At 39.5% G+C, this 20,742-nt stretch overlaps 1 protein-coding gene across 3 annotated transcripts in view; it reads left to right on the forward strand.

Moving 5' to 3' along the window:
- The window catches only part of SLC36A4 (solute carrier family 36 member 4), a 123,998-nt gene that overhangs the window by 35,524 nt on the left and 67,732 nt on the right, over positions 1 to 20,742 (forward strand). For all 3 annotated transcript variants that reach the window (XM_076328317.1, XM_076328318.1, XM_076328319.1), the window contains 3 exons: positions 458 to 685; positions 1,780 to 1,878; positions 17,571 to 17,740. In XM_076328317.1, the coding sequence (XP_076184432.1) occupies positions 458 to 685; positions 1,780 to 1,878; positions 17,571 to 17,740 (497 nt within the window). The remainder of the gene's footprint in view (positions 1 to 457; positions 686 to 1,779; positions 1,879 to 17,570; positions 17,741 to 20,742) is intronic.

The raw sequence follows: 20,742 nt of genomic DNA on the forward strand, positions 1-20,742 counted from the left end.
ATCATATTTTATCTATGCTGCTATGATGTGCATGGCAAAGGCATAAGGTTATTAGGCACTGAACTCAGGTACAATAGCAGTTGGTCATCTAACTCCCTTATCCTCCTTAGGAAAATTCAAACTCTAATATTTAGGCCTAGATCCATCTCGCTTGCATTCATTTTACCAAACTCTCCCTTTCTGAAAGGAATCTGATCTAAACTGCTCATGTGGATTTCGTCTTTAGTCAGTGGTGGGATAAAGACGCTTCCAGATCTTTCAGGTCCTGATTTCATTTGTCTTAAGGATGAAACGCTTGCTAAAAGTGCCTTGTCTTCCCCTCTGCACTGAGAGTACAGTACTGAAATGCCTGACACTTGGCAGGTAAAGCAGAGGGACAAATTCCCCTATAGAAAAACAGTACAGAGACTTAGCGCTACTACTGTTTAACATGTTTTGGGTTTTTTTTCTCCCACAGGTCCATGAAGGATTCTTGGAAAACAAGACTGCTCCCATAAATGTCAGTGCCACCAGCAGTTCTTCTGAGAAAAGGAGTACTGATTTACGAATATACATGCTGTGTTTCCTGCCATTCATGATCCTCTTGGTCTTTATTCGTGACCTTAAGAGCCTGTCCTTGCTTTCATTGCTTGCCAATCTGTCCATGGCTGTCAGCCTGGTGATCATTTACCAGTATATTGTTAGAGTGAGTATAAAAAAGTTTATTATCTTTTTTCCCAGTGTGGCAAGTTGTATTTGTTGCATGCGGCAGTTGGTGTCTGATAGGTATATGCTGACTGACAATTTCTGAAAGGCAGAATTATCTTGTATTTTATTGAGGCATCTTAATTTAAGGAGATGCCTTAATACTTGAGACATGCGTTAAACATAGAGTTTTACAGTACTTTTGAAAGAAAGGGTAATATTGCTGCACTTAAGATAATAAAAATATGTCTTGTAACGACTTGGAGTCCTTGAGTGGAAGAATATGTGAATTTTTATGGGTTGCACACAGTATTTGCAAGGTTTTAATCTGTGGTCAATCATTTTGTTACAGCAGCAGAACAGTTTCAACAGCACCGTTTATTTCTAGTGTTTCTCCAGTACAATCAGGAAAAATTTAAGGCTTACCCTTTAAGAATACATATTGCAGACTTCCATCTCCTGAGAAGTTGAATAGTTCCTGCGTTTTTCTGGGTTGCTGCTGTTTTTCATATTTGGAGCTATTTCATAATGGAACAAACTAAACTGATGGCTGAAAAAAGCGAGAGGTATTGGCTGGGCAAGGAGGCAGGAGAAGTTACATAGAAGAGATTGGAGGAGATAGAGATCAAATAATTGTTCTGCAGGAACTCAGCTTGTATTAAAAAGATTTTCTTTTACTGTCCCTTATGGTTATGAAGAATATCTGTGCAGTATGAAAGCAGATTTGAAAAAGCAATACTCTGAGAATAGCGTAAGTTTGCAGAAGATTAAGCTTCAGGTGTGAGCTTTCCCTTTTGTTTTAATTGATGCTCACTCATATACACCAGTGTGATACTTTAAATGTGAAAATCTTTAGTGTCAGTAATATGAACCTAGACTAAATATGTCTGCAGGTGTCTGTGTGTGGGTGGGAAGGTGGCTATGAATGTGTATAAAGGACTAAGTTTGGGAGGAAAACCAGGGATTGTAAATAGCAGTGTAAACACCACTGTCAACATGTACTGTGTTTTCTTCCCAATAGCATAATGCATCAATAAAAATTGTAGGAACAGCTAATGCGCTTTACAGAGCACTGTTTTGATTTGTTTTCTTCAGGATATAGTAGATCCTCGAAAACTGCCTCGTGTGGTTGGCTGGAAGAAATACCCACTGTTTTTTGGGACTGCAATATTTGCTTTTGAAGGAATCGGTGTGGTAAGTGCTTTTTATTGACACTTCAAAATACATGAATCTGTGCTAGATGATAGGATACAGGCAGTTTTACTCCTGTTGTTATTTAGTTATTTTTATTGAAGCACTAATCTCCCATGTTGATATGAAAAAGGTTAATTTATCTTGTCAAATAAGGCAAAAGTTGAGGACACAACATCCCCATCAAAGGGGAGTTTGGTGAATACTGATTGCTACTTGGACACTTAGCACCTTCCCAAATTACAAGAATGTGTTTAGTTCCAAATAGATTCAGACAATAGTGTAATAATAACTAGTATCATAATACGCTATATAATAATATAATACTCAGCTAATAATATGATGGTACTATAATTACAATGATTCAGCAGCTCAGTTTTAGGTGATGAGGGTGTAAAAATAGAAATGTATTCAGCATCCTTCTTTTCCTTTGGGATCACAGAGGACAAAGTGATTTATTAGAAATGTGTTATTCTTCCTGCTTCAAACTTGTCTATAGATGTGACTTGAGAGAGATGGAAATGATAAGAAAAAGGATAGAAATTTCAGAATATTTTTTTGATTCATGGCCTTCTGACAATGAACCTCAGTTCCTCATTTTTTTCTGAAAGAAGTCAATTAAATATATTTATCACTCCAAAATTTTGGTTTTTAATAGTGGATCTTTTAAAATCTCTTACTTACTTAGTACTGTTTCTAAGGGCTTTCTGATTGCATCTCACATTAGCAAAGTTTGCAAGATAGTTAGCACTTTTGTTCCACATGGCATATTTTAGAAAAATAGCCAAACAGGCTTCTGGGAATGGTAGGTCATAATGTCTTTAAACTGTTGGGAAATTACTGTATACACTTTATTAGTTACTAACGTAATTTCATAATTCAGCAAATGTTACTGTATGCTTAAAACTAGAAAACAAACAAACACCACCTCCACCATCCAAAACCCCAACCAAACCAACCCCAAACCAGCATGCAATTTATCTGAAATGATTGTCATTGACATGATGCAGGAGAGTTTTCAAATCTCTTTGCTTTTCTGGAGCTGTCAGCACTGCATTAAACCAGAATATTTCACCCTGCTGCTGTATTATCACTGCCAGAAAAGCTGAATAGGAAAAACTTTTAACTCCTATTATGTTACAAAAGTGTGTTTTCACACATGGTATACGTGGATCTAGTGACTCTGAGTCTCCATTTCTCAAACTGTTCTCAGCTGTTTCTCAAACTGTGAACTGACTGATGCAGAGGTTTAGCTGCCATATATCTGAGTGTATCTGGACATCTTTTCTTTTGTCATTTGGAAGTTCTAGCACATGAAATCAGCCATTTGTCTGGGATTGTTTGATGCCTACAGGTCTTGGGCAAAAACCCCATGCTCAGTGAATGTGATAAATTGGGCTATACTAAGCTTCTTGCTCTTAAATTGTATAGTCTGTCTGGGACAGAGTGCACTTACTGCATGTGTGTAAATGCAAGTCATGTACAGTAGGTTTGATACATATCCCAGTTGTATTAGATGTGTTGCTCATGTACTACGTAGCATGTGGGTGTGTATCTGCAGCCAGGAAATCCCAAATGAGAGTCCTGTGGGCCTCAGGAAAGTGTGGGAGGCTTACCATTTGGTAGTGGTAGTTTACTGAATTATAGGTAGGGAATTGATTTATGGTAATTATTTTCTGGCATATTAGATCCCACATTAGACAGCTCCTTAAATTTACATCAGCAGTAGTAACAATCACTGCCGATGTAAACCTTTAAAGAACTGCCCGGGGCATTGTGCTTGATTGAATACCTGGTTGTTACTAACGACATCTTTAAGAACTCCAGACTTTTTTCCTTCTTTTATTCAAGAGCATATAATGTAGGATTAATTCGAATTGTACCTTTAAAACATAAAAATACTGCTTGATATTATTAGATATTAGCATTATACAGTTATTGCATATATTTCTGTATAGGCTGTCTCAATTTCTTACTTGATCATAATTTACTTACTCTTCAAAGCAAATGAAGAGTGCGTTTTAGTTTTTTCACTTTTGTTACTGGTGTTTACAAACTAATTAAATATTTGTGTTCATTATGATTTGATATACTTTATGTGTGTGTACATTACACAAGACCATTAGAATAAAGTGGGTACCTTTACAAATTAAAATTATAGTAGAAGTAAAAATCTAGAGCTTAATGTTTCTTCCTTATACGTAGAATGATATTAATATGTCTGTGCCCCTCAGGAATATTTTGAACTTGCGTAACGTGCATTCCTAGGCTATAGTTGCATGCACCATAGAGAAGATTTGAAGAAAAAGATTATTTTATGGATTTGAATAATGAGGACTAAATAAAGTTGTTTAAGCATGAAATAAAAAAGATGAGTGAAGCAAAGTGAGACACACGTTTCCACTTTAAATAGTTAATCTTTCATACAGTCCTTGGTGATTGATTTAATTGATAATTAGTTATTACAGCTCAGTAATTTACCATCATAGACTGAACTGTGATATTATCTGTACGTGTGTTTGTGACCTCTTGCAAATGTGAAGTGAAACATGTTTAAAATTCTTTCATTGAAATGGAAGCTAATGCGTTTCAATTCATATTACAATGGATTAAGAATATTCCATCATATTTGAGAAGTTGTGGCAGTTAGTGAAGCTCCCACTGACTGGAAAAGGGGAAACATAAGCCCCATTTTTAAAAAGGGAAAAAAGGAAGACCCGGGGAACTACAGGCCAGTCAGTCTCACCTCTGTGCCTGGGAAGGTCACAGAACAGATCCTCCTGGAAGCTATGCTAAGGCACATGGAGGACAGGGAGGTGATTCGAGACAGCCAGCATGGCTTCACCAAGGGCAAGTCCTGCCTGACCAACCTAGTGGCCTTCTATGATGGCGTGACTACATCAGTGGACGCGGGAAGGGCTACAGATGTCATCTATCTGGACCTCTGTAAGGCCTTTGACACGGTCCCCTACAACATCCTTCTCTCTCAACTGGAGAGGTATGGATTTGATGGGTGGACTGTCCGGTGGGTGAGGAATTGGTTAGATGGTCGCATCCAGAGGGTAGTGGTCAACGGCTCAATGTCCAGATGGAGATTGGTGACGAGTGGCGTCCCGCAGGGGTCCGTATTGGGACCGGTACTGTTTAATATCTTCATCAATGACACAGACAGTGAGATCGAGTGTACCCTCAGCAAGTTTGTAGATGACACCAAGCTGAGTGGTGTGGTTGACACACCACAGGGACGGGATGCCATCCAGAGGGACCTGGGCAAGCTCGAGAAGTGGGCCCGTGTGAACCTCATGAGGTTTAACAAGGCCAAGGGCAAGATCCTGCACCTGGGTTGGGGCAACCCCCAGTATTAATACAGGCTGGGGGATGAAGGGATGGAGAGCAGCCCTGCCGAGAAGGACTTGGGGGTACTGGTGGGTGAAAAGCTGGACATGAGCCAGCAATGTGCACTCGCAGCCCAGAAGGCCAATCATATCCTGGGCTGCATCCAAAGAAGCGTGGCCAGCAGGTTGAGGGAGCTGATTCTCCCCCTCTCCTCTGCTCTGGTGAGACCCCACCTGGACTACTATGTCCAGCTCTGGAGCCCTCAGCACAAGAAAGACACGGACCTGTTGGAGTGGGTCCAGAGGAGGGCCACGAAAATGATCAGTGGGATGGAACACCTCTTCTATGAAGACAGGCTGAGAGAGTTGGGGTTGTTCAGCCTAGAGAAGAGAAGGCTTTGGGGAGACCTTCTTGCAGCCTATCAGTACTTCAAGGGGGCTTATAAAAAAGATGGCGGCAGACTTTTTAGCAGGGCCTGTTGCGACAGGACAAGGGGGAATGGCTTTAAACTAAAGGGGGGTAGATTTAGACTAGATGTAAGGAAGAAATTTTTTACGCTGAGGGTGGTGAACCACTGGCACAGGTTGCCCAGAGAGGTGGTGGATGGCCCATCCCTGGGAACCTTCAAGGTCAGGTTGGACGGGGCTCTGAGCAACCTGGTCTAGTTGAAGATGTCCCTGCCCACGGCAGGGGGGTTGGACTAGATGACCTTTAGAGGTCCCTTCCAACCCAAACTATTCTATGATTCTATGATTTAATTAGCAACATCTTAACTTTACTTTTAAAGTTTTTTACTTTTTTTACTTTTTAATAGTTTTTTTCCCCAGTCTCGGAACAGCCTTTTTATTGATGAAGGTAGCATTGCAGTATGTGTGCGTGTGCGTGTATATATAACAATAAATAAAATGTAAGTTCTAGTTTACTTCTTAAATATTTTGCCAACATGTTTATTTTGTAAATGAAATCTACTGGAAGTCACAGAATAATTTACGTTTATTGGATCAAGCATGATGGAGACAACAGTTTAAAAAAAAAGTGATTTTACTGTATGACTCAAAATACTAGATATTAATAGACCTATGATTTTGTCAAAGGACTTTTAAACTCAGTAGTCTTCTTGAATGTTCACTGAAGAATAGTGTTCCTAAACCAAAACATTTTTATGAATACATGTTCTCCTGGATTTGAAAGAGCCCTAATCATCCACTGTTGAACACTTCTGCAAGTATCAGTAGTGGCTGCCTAATAAACATTGTGGCTTAAAAATCATATTGATCTGTCAAGAGCAGCAGAAAAAAAATCCTAAAGGAAATGGGAGGCGCGGAAAGGAAAAATGTTGTAATGGTGAAGGCATTTGAAATAAGATTATAGTAGGAAGTGGTATGTTGTGTATTCTTCAACTTGTCTTGTACTCAAGCTGTTTGAGTGCTTAACAGAAAAAGCGATGAGGACTTTAGCTGTCAAAGCGCCATGCTCTCATGTCAAATGGAAGTGTATGAAACTTTCTGTTCTTCTAAGAAAAGCAAATACAATCGTCAATGTCTTCCCTCCCTTCTATTTTGGATGGATTGATTTTTTTCAGAGAAAATAACAGGATGGTTATTTCTTTCAATGATGGTTATGTTAAAATGTAAGATGTGAATTGCAAACCCCCTTCTATTGCTAGGCTTTCTATGTTCGGGTCTTGTTGGTTTTTAACTGTCTCGGTCCAGGAGTGTGCATGGCTGTTTTCAATGTTCCTTATCCCAGGGTAGAGAAATTTCTGTATTTAGAGGTGTAAAACTTTGTACGAACCTTAATCCTGTTTATTTCCTATGATATTCATTAATCCTCAATGGAAAACATTGTAATTTATTTTTTCACTTCTGCAGACATGGAGTTTGCTCAACCCCATGCAGGACCTTGCAATATATGTATCCTTTGTCCCATGTCACTTTAGAAGCTAAAGCAACATATGGGTGAAAGAGCATTTTGGATAAAAGTCCAAAGACATTTTGGGAAGACCTTTTTTTTAAACCATTTGCATTGAAACAGATTAAAGTTCATAAATTGTTTGGCTCCTGCCTACAAAGAAGCAGATATAGATAGGTGGGAACTTTGTGATCATTATAACTTATTTTAAGGTGATTTACATTTGTTTGTGGGTTTGATCCTTGGCTGGCATAAAGGTTTAAGTGTCATTGCAGCTTTGGGAAACTTAATTTTTAACTCATGAAGAGTCCAGAAATACTTGGTCATGTACTGTACCTTTATGTATTAATGCAGTGAAATACACTCTCCAGCAACACTTGTTGTGTTTCTAACTCATATTTGCTTTTATCGCTTATCCTGTAGAAATTTTGAGAGTAGCATAAGTTACAGAGGACACATTAGAATATAGTATTGTATAGTCTGTAGGCTACAGTTCCAAATGCAGTGGGGGGGCGGGGGGAAGTAAAAGTAAAGAGTGTGGCTGGAACTGTCTGATTAATTAGGAACATAATTTTCTATTGACACATGTCTTTTGCTGGATAAAATTGCATACTAATGTAAAGAACAGCAAAGTGTATAGCACTTCAATGATTTTGACAGGACAAATATTTAAAATATTAGTGACAGAACTGAGACGCTGCTTTTTAGTTTTCAGTTTGCATTGTGGGGAGGTATAGTCAGATAAGACACGATAGTACACGAAATTGCATAGCTTCTGTTAAATTTCAGAGCAAGCTAAAGATTAAATAAATGTCATAAAGGAGTGATAAATAAGCTCTTAAGCATAAAAAAGTAAAAAGGAAAAAAGAAACTCTGGAGAAAACACCAGGTTCAGATGGCAAGCTAAGTAGGATTTCTATAATTGCTTCAAACATTGTTAAATCAAGGCCATCAGAATTGGGCAATAGGTTGGGGTTTTTTTTTGTAGATATGAGTAATTCTTTTTCCTGGTGAAACAGATAGGAAACTGCTTTGCTGGAATCTGAGAATATTGTTTTTTGGAGTGATTGGAATTGCTCAGCAGATTTCAGAAGGTAGTGTTCTGTAATGAGAACTTTGCTTCTGGATTTATTTATTTTGTATAAACCTTTTACTATAAAAATTGATGTACAGTCACCATTTGGCTTGCATCTTTCTTTGGGTAATAGTAGCCACCTTTTTATTTGCAGTCATGAGGGATCTGTTGAGGAAAATTAGATTGTTTATTGCACTTGTTGCAAAATAGTGACGTTCTGTATAGAATCATTGAGGTTGGAAAAGACCTCTAAGATCATCGAGTCCAACCATCAACCCAACACCACCATGCCCAATAAACCATGTCCCTAAGCGCCTCATCTACACATCCTTTAAATACTTCCAGGGATGGGGACTCCACCACTTCCCTGGGCAGCCTGGTCCAATGTTTCACCACTCTTTCAGTAAAGAAATTTTTCCTCACGTCTAATCTAAACCTCCCGTGGCGCAACTTGAGGCCATTTCCTCTTGTCCTATCGCTTGTTACTTCGGAGAAAAGACCGACACCCACCTCGCTACAACCTCCTTTCAGGTTGTTGTAGAGAGCGATGAGGTCTCCCCTGAGCCTCCTTTTCTCCAGGCTAAACAACCCCAGTTCCCTCAGCCGCTCCTCATCAGACTTGTTCTCCAGACCCCTCACCAGCCTCGTTGCCCTTCTCTGGACACGCTCCAGCACCTCAACGTCCTCCTTGTAGTGAGGGGCCGAAAACTGAATACAGTATTCGAGGTGCGGCCTCACCAGGGCCGAGTACAGGGGCACGATCACTTCCCTACTCCTGCTGGCCACACTATTTCTGATACAGGCCAGGATGTATCTTCCTCAAGAAAGCGAGCTTTAAAAATCTATCTAGAAGTGATGGAATAAAAGCTTGGTGCTCAAAATATTGCCTAAGACTTTTTCTGTACAGTGAAAGAGGAGATGGACAAGGACAGGCAAGCAAAACATAGCAATGTAATAGACATATGATCATTATTTTACTTGGACAAGCTGTACTTTTTCTGCAGACAGTTCCCCAGTATGCTGTAGGGTTGTAGATCCACCTTTCAGTGAACAAATGAATTCATTGTTACCTTCTGCAGACAAGAAAGAGTGGGCCAGGCCTGGGCTGCATTGGTTTACTGAGGATTCAGTCTTCTGTCTTTGGGGGTTAGGTAGTAGAATTTATGTTCACATACCTTGAATACCTTCGATACCAGCTTCCTCAGCTTTTTTACTTTGAATGAACAGAGCTTTATTTTGTTGCAGTGTGACATGATTATAGATGGATTTTTATTTTCCTGAGTAAATGTTGTTAAATATATTGGTTTTAATTTTCCAAAATTCTGGAGTTGTCTGTACTTTAAACTAATCAAAAAATCTGTATAGCTGTCTCTTCTACCTGAAATACTTATTTTAAAAGTGCCAAGGGATGGAGAATTGCTTCATTCTTGCCATTTTAGTGGTACGTTCTGAAAAAGGGAAAGATGACCATATGTATTTAAACATTAAGCATGTCTGCTATTAAGTTATCAATTACAAGATTAATTTTTAGTGGCCATGACAATTAAATCACAGTTTGTCTGGTTATCTGCAGACTGAATTCTCTTGTGGTTTTTTTTGGTCCAGTCATATAAAATGTACAGGAGAGATTTCTGATTAGAATTAGACAGACCCTTGCAGCTTAGTTGTAGAAAGACTGGGTGGAGCAGGATACTTAAGGCAAGGAATGAGGAGACAGTGGTATTACTGGGGGATGTTTATACCTACGGCATGCAGCTTGAAATGAAAGGGAAGATACTTTGCCTAACGGATGATGGTAGATTAGCCAGGTTATTTCAAAGATTTGATTATGCTTCTTTGCCAGTAAATTATGGGTAGTTTTGACTTTATTTGGTGGATTAAAGGAAGATGGGTTATGCTTTTATGTAAATTAAGAAACCAAAGGTTGAGGTTACAAAAGGAATCAAGTATTAAGTTCCAAGTAAAATAATAGTAGCGACATGTGCCGGTGTCTCAGAAATGATAGGAAGATCTCTGTGAAGCAGGGGACAGAGAAAAAGATGGAGAATTTATTCAATTAATGAGGGAGAAAGTGATGGAAAATGAGAAGTTATGAAAATAATCAGTTTTGGCTAAAGTATCTGATTATATAGGTGTTTAGGGCTATGATGGGGGCTAGTGTGAACTGGGGGAGAAAGAGCATGAAGGAAGCAGAGCATGGAAATCAGAAGCAGGGAAAAGACCCATTAAAAAAAAAGTTAAAAAAAAAATCTTTGAAACTCTGAAAGTTAACTCATCTCATGGATCTCACAGTTCTCTCGCCTCCAGCATTCTGCCCCTGGTGACCTTACTCGGGAGAGAAGATTATTCCCCAAAGTTTTCCCTGACCATAGTATCTCCCATCACTAGGTTGTGCCGTGGTTGTATATGTGGTGATGGGTTATAGGTCTGAAGAGTGTGGGAGTTACTGGCCTAGATTAATGATACTGCTTGTTATAGCAGAAATGGTTGTTTGAACAAGGGTAGAGCAACATCGAAACCTTAGTGTGAGATACTGAATTGATGCAGCATTCCTTTTGAGAGAAGATGTTATGGTGCAAGTATTGGACAGAGAGAGAGAATCAGAGGTGTGTTTTTTTTTCTTTCGAAGCTATTCAGTCATCTAGGTAGGGTGTTAGTTTTTTAAGAAAATCATTTAAAAGCACTGAAGAGTGCAATTAATTTCTGGCTCCAGAAAAAAGGACAAGAAAGCATGTTCAGCTTCAGTGTTCCAAAAAGGAAGCAATAAAACCACAACTAAAAAGCATTTGTGAAAAGAGCCTTATCTCTTTTGCATTCAGTTAAAATGTTAGGTCTTCTGAAGTCCTTGCAACGGGGACTATAGAGGTACTGGAAAGAAATTTAGAGTGAAAATCTATCCAGCAGCTGCCCAACAGTGACATAGTGTCAGAACAAGCACTGGCTCACGTCATACCTCCTGTCAGCCTCTGTCTCCTTATGAACACTTCATGGACCTTTTGGATCCTGATGGAATTTAACAGCTTAGGGAGCAGGGAGTTTGTGTAATATATGTGTAATTGGTTGTTACTTGGCTTCATGTTAATCTTATGAGGTATAGAACTTTTCAGCTTGTCTGGAACAGGTGATACTGGATACTGTATAAAACCTGGCTCAAGTTCTTTGCATAATTTCTTTGGGGATCAGTTCTGCCAAGGGAAGCATCTCCTGCAGTGACAACAACTGGCTCGAAACACCTGCTGCTGCTCAGAGAGAGTGCTGAACCTGGGAAGGCTCGCTGCTGATGCTGGGAAGGGACACCCTCGCCTAGACTGAGTGATGCAGGAAAGGCTGCATTAGCATCCTCATCTGTTCAGTCTGGAGGCAGATCTAGTCCTGATACTAACTCAAGGGTAATCAGGGAGAAATTAGCATTTTAAAATAAATTTTGCATGGCTGCAAAAACCAATGCTGACTAAAAGCATGGAAAACTGTATTGGTTGGTACCTCAGCAGCGTTCCCCACTTAAATCAACAGAGCTACTTGTTAGCTTGGAGTGGGCTGCATGCTTCAAGATGTTAATGCGTCTTTGGCTAATAATATTATCCTGTATTTCTTTTTGCATATCTTTTCCTTAAATTCAGTATAAATTAAGGTTGTAATGTTAAAGTGATGTTGATGATACGGGAACACATGTTTAGATGTAGTATGTTTTATTTTGACCTACTCATTAGTGTGCATGAAGTGACATCATTGAGTTTAATGAGTAAACTTAATTTAATAGACAGTTAAATAGCAAGAGTTAGTATGCGTAAGAGAATTGTCCTATGATGTTTTTAAATTGCTTTTTAATTTTTTTTAATTAAGTCTTTGTTTTCTTGGAGAAACATGGGCCTTCAGACTGAGTGGATTTAAATGCAAGAGATAAAAAATTGCAATACAGGTAGAAATTTAAAAAAAATTATATTTGAATGCTTCCTCTGGAGTCAAGCACATTGAATATAGTATGTGTCACTTGTCCTTTGTTTTCCTTTATGAACTAAGTTTCAATAGACAATTGTTAACAGCTGTTAAGAATAGAGTAGAACAATAGTTGTAGTTTGCCTGTGAGGAATTGTAAATGGTACTTGCTCTTTATTCTGTTGATTTCACATTACTTCAATTCAAATATTGATGTCTAAATTGAATTTCTCATAATAATCACTTTTTCAAATTTTTCACATATGGCCTATGAGAAATCATAGCATCTTGCTGGAGGTAACAATGTTTGTCCATAGAACCACAGAAAAATTAAGTTGGAAGAGACCTCTGGAGGTGGTCAAGTACAAACTGCTGCTCAAAAAAAGATCTACCTTCAGTTGGATTAGTTTCCTCGGGACCCTATCCAGCTGAGCTATGAAAGTATCTGAGAATGGAGGCTCTGCAACCTCTCTTGGTAGCCTGTCCCAGCAATTAGCTGTTCTCTTTATAAAATTATTTTTCCTTATGTCGAACTGAAAATTCCCCTTGTTGCAACTAGTGACTGTTGCTTCTCATTCCTTGACAGTGCACCACTTTGAAATTGGCTCAGTCGTCTCTGCAAGCCCTCTCTTCCTTTGGTTAGCTGAAGGCTTCAAGGAGATTCCCTGCTCTAGTCTTCTCTTCAGGATGAGTTAACTCAGCTCTCAGCCTCTCATGTGTTCCAGCCTGCTAGCTACCTTGACCTCCCTCAGCTGGACTTCCCCCATATGTCAATGTCTATCTTGTACTGGGTGTCCAAAACTGGACATGGTATCCAGGTGCAGTTTCTCAAGTGCCACAGAAAGGAAGAATTGCTTTCTTCGACCTGCTGCCTATTGTCTTGCTGGTGTAGCCCATGTGCATGCACAGCCTGCATAACGGTGGGCTGCTGAACTCATGTTCAGCTTCTTGTCTATCAGGATGCCCAGGTGCCTTTCTGCAGAACTGCTTCCTAGCATGACAGTCCTCAGCTTCTACTTCTGCATAGCATTACTCTGTCCAATGTTGATGACTTCACTTTTGTCTTTGTTGAGCTTCATGAGGTTTCTCTCTGCCCAGTCCTCCAGCTTGTTGAGGTCCCTCTGAACTGAGGCTCTACTCTCCTTTGTATCAACTACTATTCCCAACTTAATGTCATCTACCAACATGCTAAGGGTATGTTCTGTCCCATCATCCAAGTCATTAATGAGGATATTAATCAGCATCACCTCTACTACCAACCCTGCAGGAGCAACATAAGTAACCAGTCTCCAGTTGAACTCAGTACCCTTTGAGCCCTCTAGTCCAGACTGTTTTTCACCCAACTTCTAATCCTGCCATCCAGTCCCTATCTCTCTAATTTGGTTACAAAGGATGCCATGGGATCCTGCATAGATAGTCTTGCTCAGTGGAAGTAAATGACATCCACTGCTTTCCCTTTGTCCATAGAGCCAATCTTTTCATTAGAACAGGCCATGAGATTGGCTAAGTGTGGTTTATCCTTGATAAATCCATGCTGGCTTGGCAATTCAGAGCATGCTTTGTGCAAGTAAAGTGACCGTTGCCCTCAGACCTGCCCTGAGGAAGGAGCACCTCATAGTCCCTGTAGGCTCAGATCTGGATGGTGTCTTCCATTAGGAGTTTGTCTTGGTCCAATTCCCTGACATGCCAGGGGTGGCCGCTCAAGCTGGTGCAGGGGACCTTGCCCTGCAGCAAGTCACCACCTCTGTTATTCAGATCCAGCAGTCTCGCACAGTCTTGATCAATGTCTCCAGGCTTCCTGTGCACCCCCTCCTGCAGCAATGGTTGTGCCAACTGCCTTGGTCCTGGTTGCTGGAGCTCCCTAGGGGTCAAGTCTCTGGGAGGCTGGACCTGAGTCCTTTCACTGCCTCGCAGCATTTCCTGCTCAGCAGGAAAACTCCTGTGCTGTCTTTTTGCTCCCAACTGCTGCTCACTTACCTCCTGAACGCCGCCAGGTGCTACATGCTCCTTCCTCCTGCTCTGATCTCTGGACAGGGCGTGGAAGCCATTCTACATCTGATATAAAGCATTGTGTATGTGTAAAATGTCATTACTAATAATAGTTATTTATTAAAAACTGGTGCAGTTGTGTAAACATATCTTTTCTTTTAATGTCTGTCTTTCAGAATGGCTATAGCCAGTGTTTGTCATACACATGTAATGTTTTGCTATTTCAATTGAAGATGTAGCCAAAAAGTAGGAAGTTTCTTTCCCTTCTGCATTTTTATGAATAGTCTGCAGGGCTTTTTTTGTCTGAAAGAAGGCATCATAATGAGCAGTCCCATAGTCTTTGACTTGAGGTCACTCTGACTGAGAAACCACAGGAAATTTTTTTCCTCCATTAGTAGTCTCCTACTGATTGCTTTTGCTGTCCTTCAGAGGGGCAGGCAGTCTCACAGATCCCTTTTCTGCCAGGAGTCATGGTTGAAAAACATGAGATTTTTTTCATGGCTGGCATGTGTGTCTGAGTTCATTGCCTGCCTTCTTCCAGGAATGTACGAAATGAATGCTGGACACTCTGGAAATCAAATCTCTGTGCCAGTGAAGTTATTAAGAGACTCCTGATATCTGTAAGCTGGGCAAGCAATTGCCATTAAAGCGTGAAATGTAGCTTGAAATAAAATCTTACTGTAACAATTTATGCTTGTTAAGATTTCCAAAAACTGTAGAACATGGCAGAACTTAGCAGAAAATATATTCCATTTATAATCACCAGAGAATTAACAGATACACGCTGAATGAGCATTTTTATTACTGGTCCAGGCCCAAATGCTATCTGTTTGTAGGAACTCAAGAATGGGAAAACTCAGATGAAGGGAAAAATTGCCTGTAATTTGCATCCTTCAAAGCTCTTAATAAGGAGGTATGTTAAAACAATCTAATTGCAACTGAGGACAAAAGAATCTGAAGTGCCGTCTGTCCTACTTGGCAGTTTTTGATGTGAAATATAAAAAGATGACTTGATAGGTACCGTATGGACACAGAAGCTTAATTCATTTAGAGGAATGAACATATTTTGTCTGTGGCAGTAAAGTAATACTTCTAGCCACGTGTCTCCTTTTGTATTTTTTCTGCTGCTCAACTCTGTCATTTAAAAATTGCTTTAAGTTTTGAAACTCTTCCTCGTTTAAATTTTGCTTTCTCCACCAGAATAAGTTACAGTGCAAGCTTAGATTGCTTTCTGGAGGAAAAATGTCAGCAGTGGAGGCTCTGAATTATATAAAGAAGATCCTCAGTTAAGATGTATCATGTATTTTAATTGAAGATGAACAAAAATTTGGAAATGCCTCCAAATGTGCATCTTTTTAGAGATCTCTTTGTTCCCAAGTATAAAATGACTTCTTCAGGATTTCTAGTGTGGGAGAAATACAACAACGTGTGATGGATTGGCAGTGGTGATACTCAACGATAGGTCAGGAAGTGAGTATCAGTGAGTGACCAGGAGGAAAGGAATGGTTGCCCTATAGAAAATAATATGGCAACAATTCAAATCTACAGTTTGTTTGTTAATTAGTGGATGAAATCTGCTTTTTTTATAACTTACATTGGTTAAATTAAAAACAGTAAATGTTCAGTCATTTAAAAAGCCATTTTGACAGTAGCTTTTACAGGGCAACCCTGTAAAACTTATTTGACATAAGTGCTACCCAGAGACGACAAGATTGTTTAATTACAGTGTCATACTGTTGATCGAATATAACCTGCATGTCTACGGAAAGATAAGCTGAACTGCGGTCTTTATTCCACTGACTATATTGACTAGCTCTTCGTTACTGATCTTCATTACAGAAACTTAGATATTTTACTTATATGTAGGCATACAAAATTAGGTGTTTTAATCATAGAATCATAGAATCATTGAGGTTGGAAAAGACCTCTAAGATCATCAAGTCCAACCGTCAACCCAACACCACCAGGCCCACTAAACCATGTCCCTAAGTGCCTCATCTACACGTCTTTTAAATACCTCCAGGGATGGGGACTCAACCACTTCCCTGGGCAGCCTGTTCCAATGTTTCACCACTCTTTCAGTAAAGAAATTTTTCCTTACATCCAATCTAAACCTCCCCTGGCGCAACTTGAGGCCATTTCCTCTCGTCCTATCGCTTGTTACTTCGGAGAAAAGACCGACACCCACCTCGCTACAACCTCCTTTCAGGTTGTTGTAGAGAGCGATGAGGTCTCCCCTGAGCCTCCTTTTCTCCAGGCTAAACAACCCCAGTTCCCTCAGCCGCTCCTCATAAGACTTCTTCTCCAGACCCTTCACCAGCCTCGTTGCCCTTCTCTGGACACGCTCCAGCACCTCAACGTCCTTCTTGTAGTGAGGGGCCCAAAACTGAACACAGTATTCGAGGTGCGGCCTCACCAGTGCCGAGTACAGGGGCACGATCGCTTCCCTACTCCTGCTGGCCACACTATTTCTCATACAGGCCAGGAAATCTTGAACTATAATCTTGAACTATATCCCATATTGAGTATCTGAGATGAGTGTACAGTTCTTCTGAATGACCTGGGGAAAGAATGCTTGTCTAGGAGCATCCACGTACTTTCAGTTTGTGTCTTAATGAAGACATAAAAGGATCTGTTATGCTGATGAAATTCAAGGTGGGAAGAGCAGCATGTGAGCTTGTTACTTGGATTTCCTGCCTTGCCTGGAAATTTTATGTTGGTGGCCGAAAACTTAAGTTGGAACTTACTAAGTGTATTTTTCTATACACGATATAGTACATGTAAAAGGCAATCTCTCCACAAACTCCATGCAGTAATGGTTGTAATTCACTTTGAAGTGATGGCAAGCCCAGCAAGCTTGCTTGGCTATAGTTCAGGCTCAAAGCACTATGTTTAAGAAGAGCGGTACTTAGTGTGCCTGGCCCTATCTCATCAGAAAAATGAAAAAGAGCATGGGTCTGTTTTCTGCTAGTCGTGGACTCAAGCTTCCTGTACGGGGAGAGCTGAGACTGAGCATGTGCTTGTGTGTCAACTGTGCATGGTAGGTTTGTCTGTGATGGAGACTGTCAGTGCAGACGTACCTAATAAAAACAGGAGAATTACCCTTGGATTCTGAACAATTAAGTTAAAAAAAAAATTGTGTTGCTCATATTGCCTGTGTATTTTCATCTGGGCACCATAAGTTTCTCGTCAGTTTTTCTAACCTGTAAATACTGCTTTATATTTCCACACTGATGCTGTTTTCCAACCAAGATAGGCGCTTTTCAGTAATTGAACATTTCTATCAGGTGCATAAAACATTGTGACTTTCCAGGCTGTAAAACATTATTGTAGAGTAATCTTTATTAATAACATCACCTAAATTTCGGAAATTGGCTTTGAAAGGGGGGGAGAAAAGTAGTCCTACTGTGAGGACATAAGGTGTAATTGATTCTACCTCTATTTCCAGGTACTCCCATTGGAAAACAGAATGAAGGACACCACGCGTTTCCCACAGGCACTGAATATCGGCATGGGAATAGTCATGACCTTGTATATCTCATTAGCCACTCTAGGGTATCTGCGCTTTGGGGATGAAATCAAAGGCAGCATAACTTTAAACCTGCCACAAGATATATGGTAAGTGCGTATGTGACTTAAAACCAGTAATCTAGAGGGCAAAAATGTTGCAAAGGTTGTTACATGCCTCAGTGCTGTCATGCTTATAACTGATAGATGCTCAAACTCTTTTAAAAAGTATACTGTATATACTATCTCTGTGCCTTCTGCAGTTGAGCTATGATCCTAGCCAGCAATTTCTTGCATGTTAAAAGGAATTGCATATGGAAACAGACCAATGATCTTTATAGTAAAGTATTCCATCTCTAGTGGGAGGTAGTTCCGGGTGTACTGAAGGAGGGAATATGCAGTTTGCAACCAGCTATATTGCAGTTCTGAAACCAGTTAGTTTTACCTTGGGTATCCTGGTAATATAGTGGCCTTTTTTAGTGGAGTCATTGAGTTTAGCAGGTAAAAAACTGGAATAGAAGACATCAAAGCTGAATAGATTGGTAGCTCAGATGCAAGTCCATGGGTAATGCATAATAATGGCTTCCTATCAGGAAAATGAAGCTTATGCTTGCCACTGCCTCAGAGATAATTTTTGTTTAGCTTTTTTTTTTAAGGCTATGAGATCTCCACGTGTCACGTGCTGAAGAAACGCTGAAGACTATTTCAACTGGTGCATTGTTAATTCTGTATCTATCTATGGATGGATATATACTGTGACTATTAATTTAAATATATCTCTTAATTTGTTTAGTACCTTAATGTCTGATGGGCCTGAAATTAGGTGTATCAGCAGGGCACAAGTGTAAAAGCTGAAAAGTATTTTAATGTTTTCATTCTGATCAAGTAATGTCTTACATGTTACATGCTTGCATCTACTTGTTGTTCAGTGTCTGTTGACAGAATATTGAAGCATATAGCATTTCGAAGTAGTGAAAACGCAAATTATGTGAAACAAAAACTGCTTTGCTGAACTGAATGCTGACTCCTTTTTTACTCTTTGAAAAAGAGAAGAACACATTTAAAGAATGTTCTTAATTTTCAAGTATTACTTTTTCACTCTCTTTTTCCATTTTCAGTCCTTGGAGTCAGTGTGAGCTATGCATTTTTAATATTCTTAAAAAGTTTTGTTTAATTGCCTGACTGATGGGGCTCTGAGCAACCTGATCTAGTTGAAGATGTCCCTGCCCACAGCAGGGGGGTTGGACTAGATGACCTTTAGAGGTCCCTTCCAACCCAAACTATTCTATGATTCTATGATTCCAATGATAAATACGTGAACTGATAATAAAATGTGTCTTGAGGGTTGAATGTTTTTTTTGTTGCTAGAATTTTCATGTCTCTGTCAATGCTTTTTTGTTTGTTTTGTTTTTGTACTGCTATTGTAAAAATGCAGATTTGGGCCTCAGTTTTTTGCCCGTTTTGTGTTTTTTGTGTGGTTTTTTTTTTTCCTTCCCTATTTTTTCCTGTGGTTCTGTTTTTTGGGGCATATTGCTCATGATATGTATTTAATCGTGTCCTTCCACTGGACATACATATACATTAAAAAACCCAGAAGTCTTCAAACATTTACTGCATCCGTTCTGTCTATATGATGCATCTGAAAGGGAATATACTTCTATTTGTAATATTACATGGTACTGCTCATTGTTGATATGATTTGTAAAAAGTTCATTTTAAATGGTAGCTCTGGGTTTCTTTGTGCTTTAAGAGAAGTGCTCTTAAAAAAGGAGGAGGGAGAGGAATGTGGAATGAGGTAAGGTTGCTCGGTCTGTGGCTTTTTATTGCACTCATGCAAGCAACAGGATGAACTTTATTCTGCTATAATATTCTGTTTTATTCTGCAGCCTTGCTGTCTTACAGGGCTATTCAAATATGAGTTTTCAAATACCTCTTGGCTACAGTGCAGATGTGATGATAAGATGATATTTATCCTGATGTTTTTACAGACCTAATGCAAAGAAAGAGATAATAAAAGAGATGGAAACTGGTCTTCTGTAAGGTGGAGAATTGACCTTATTAGTTTAATAACCTCAGAGCTGCTCAGGGCATATATGTAGAGTTAACAAAGTCATCTGTTTTCTTCTTACCCTGGAGTGTACCCCAGAGCACCAAAGTTAGGAGAAGCAGCTCAGTGGTATGCCCGTGGGTTGGGATGTACGATGCCATTGCTGTGCAGTACTGTGGGTCCACCTGATACAGTACTGATGAGCAAATGTGTGCAATTAACTGTGCTAGCAAAACAAATTTCCAGTGAACCATATAACAATATTTTGTTATTCGGTCCTCACATAGAAAGCCAGTAAGTGGCTGAATTGAACCAGAGAAATGCAAAGAGCGGATGAGGTTTTAGAAGAAAGTGGTCATGCAGAAGAGCCTGGAATGTAGCTAAGCAGTGGGACTTGGCTTATGTGTTTAATTCCAGCTGGACAATCCCTGTCTTAAAAATAAGCCTTTCCTGATAAAGAAAATTAAAATTCTGCTGCTTTCTGAGTTTTATTTGATGTTCTTGCAAATGAATTGACCAGAAGGCATACACAGGCCCTAGACCAGTTAAGTCCTTAAGTTTAATTTAAATAGAGGACTGTTCGTATTCTTAAAAACATTCTGCTAGATTGGAGCTTTTGGAGAAGAGACGTGTTGCAGTTCTAGTTTAGACTGTGTTTTGGAGTACAAATTGTCACTCAGCATAACGTTGAAAATTGACTTTATGAAGAGAGAGTAGTTTTCAGCTTGTTTTTGCTGATCTTTAACAGCAACTTCTTTCTGGAATCAAATAATTCTATTTTACTGCATTAAATAATTTTTCTTTTTTTACATGCAGTTATGTTTAGCTGTTTGGAATATCTTAGTAATTGTTTTTCATATCCTCAGAAGTATGCAGAGTACCGAGTGACATGAATCTTTTTACTCAGTTCGTTGCTGACTGAGGAGAGGACACACAGACACAGAGTATAGTTTACCTGATTTATTCATGATCACGAGGTGCCTCCTGACCCAAGCCAAGGAGGAGCACCATTTGCCTAAAGCAGCACATATTTATAGTAAAAAAGTGCATAATTATTGTCACGTGA

Source organism: Aptenodytes patagonicus, chromosome 1, assembly GCF_965638725.1.
Source record: "Aptenodytes patagonicus chromosome 1, bAptPat1.pri.cur, whole genome shotgun sequence".
Taxonomy (NCBI): Eukaryota; Metazoa; Chordata; class Aves; order Sphenisciformes; family Spheniscidae; genus Aptenodytes; species Aptenodytes patagonicus.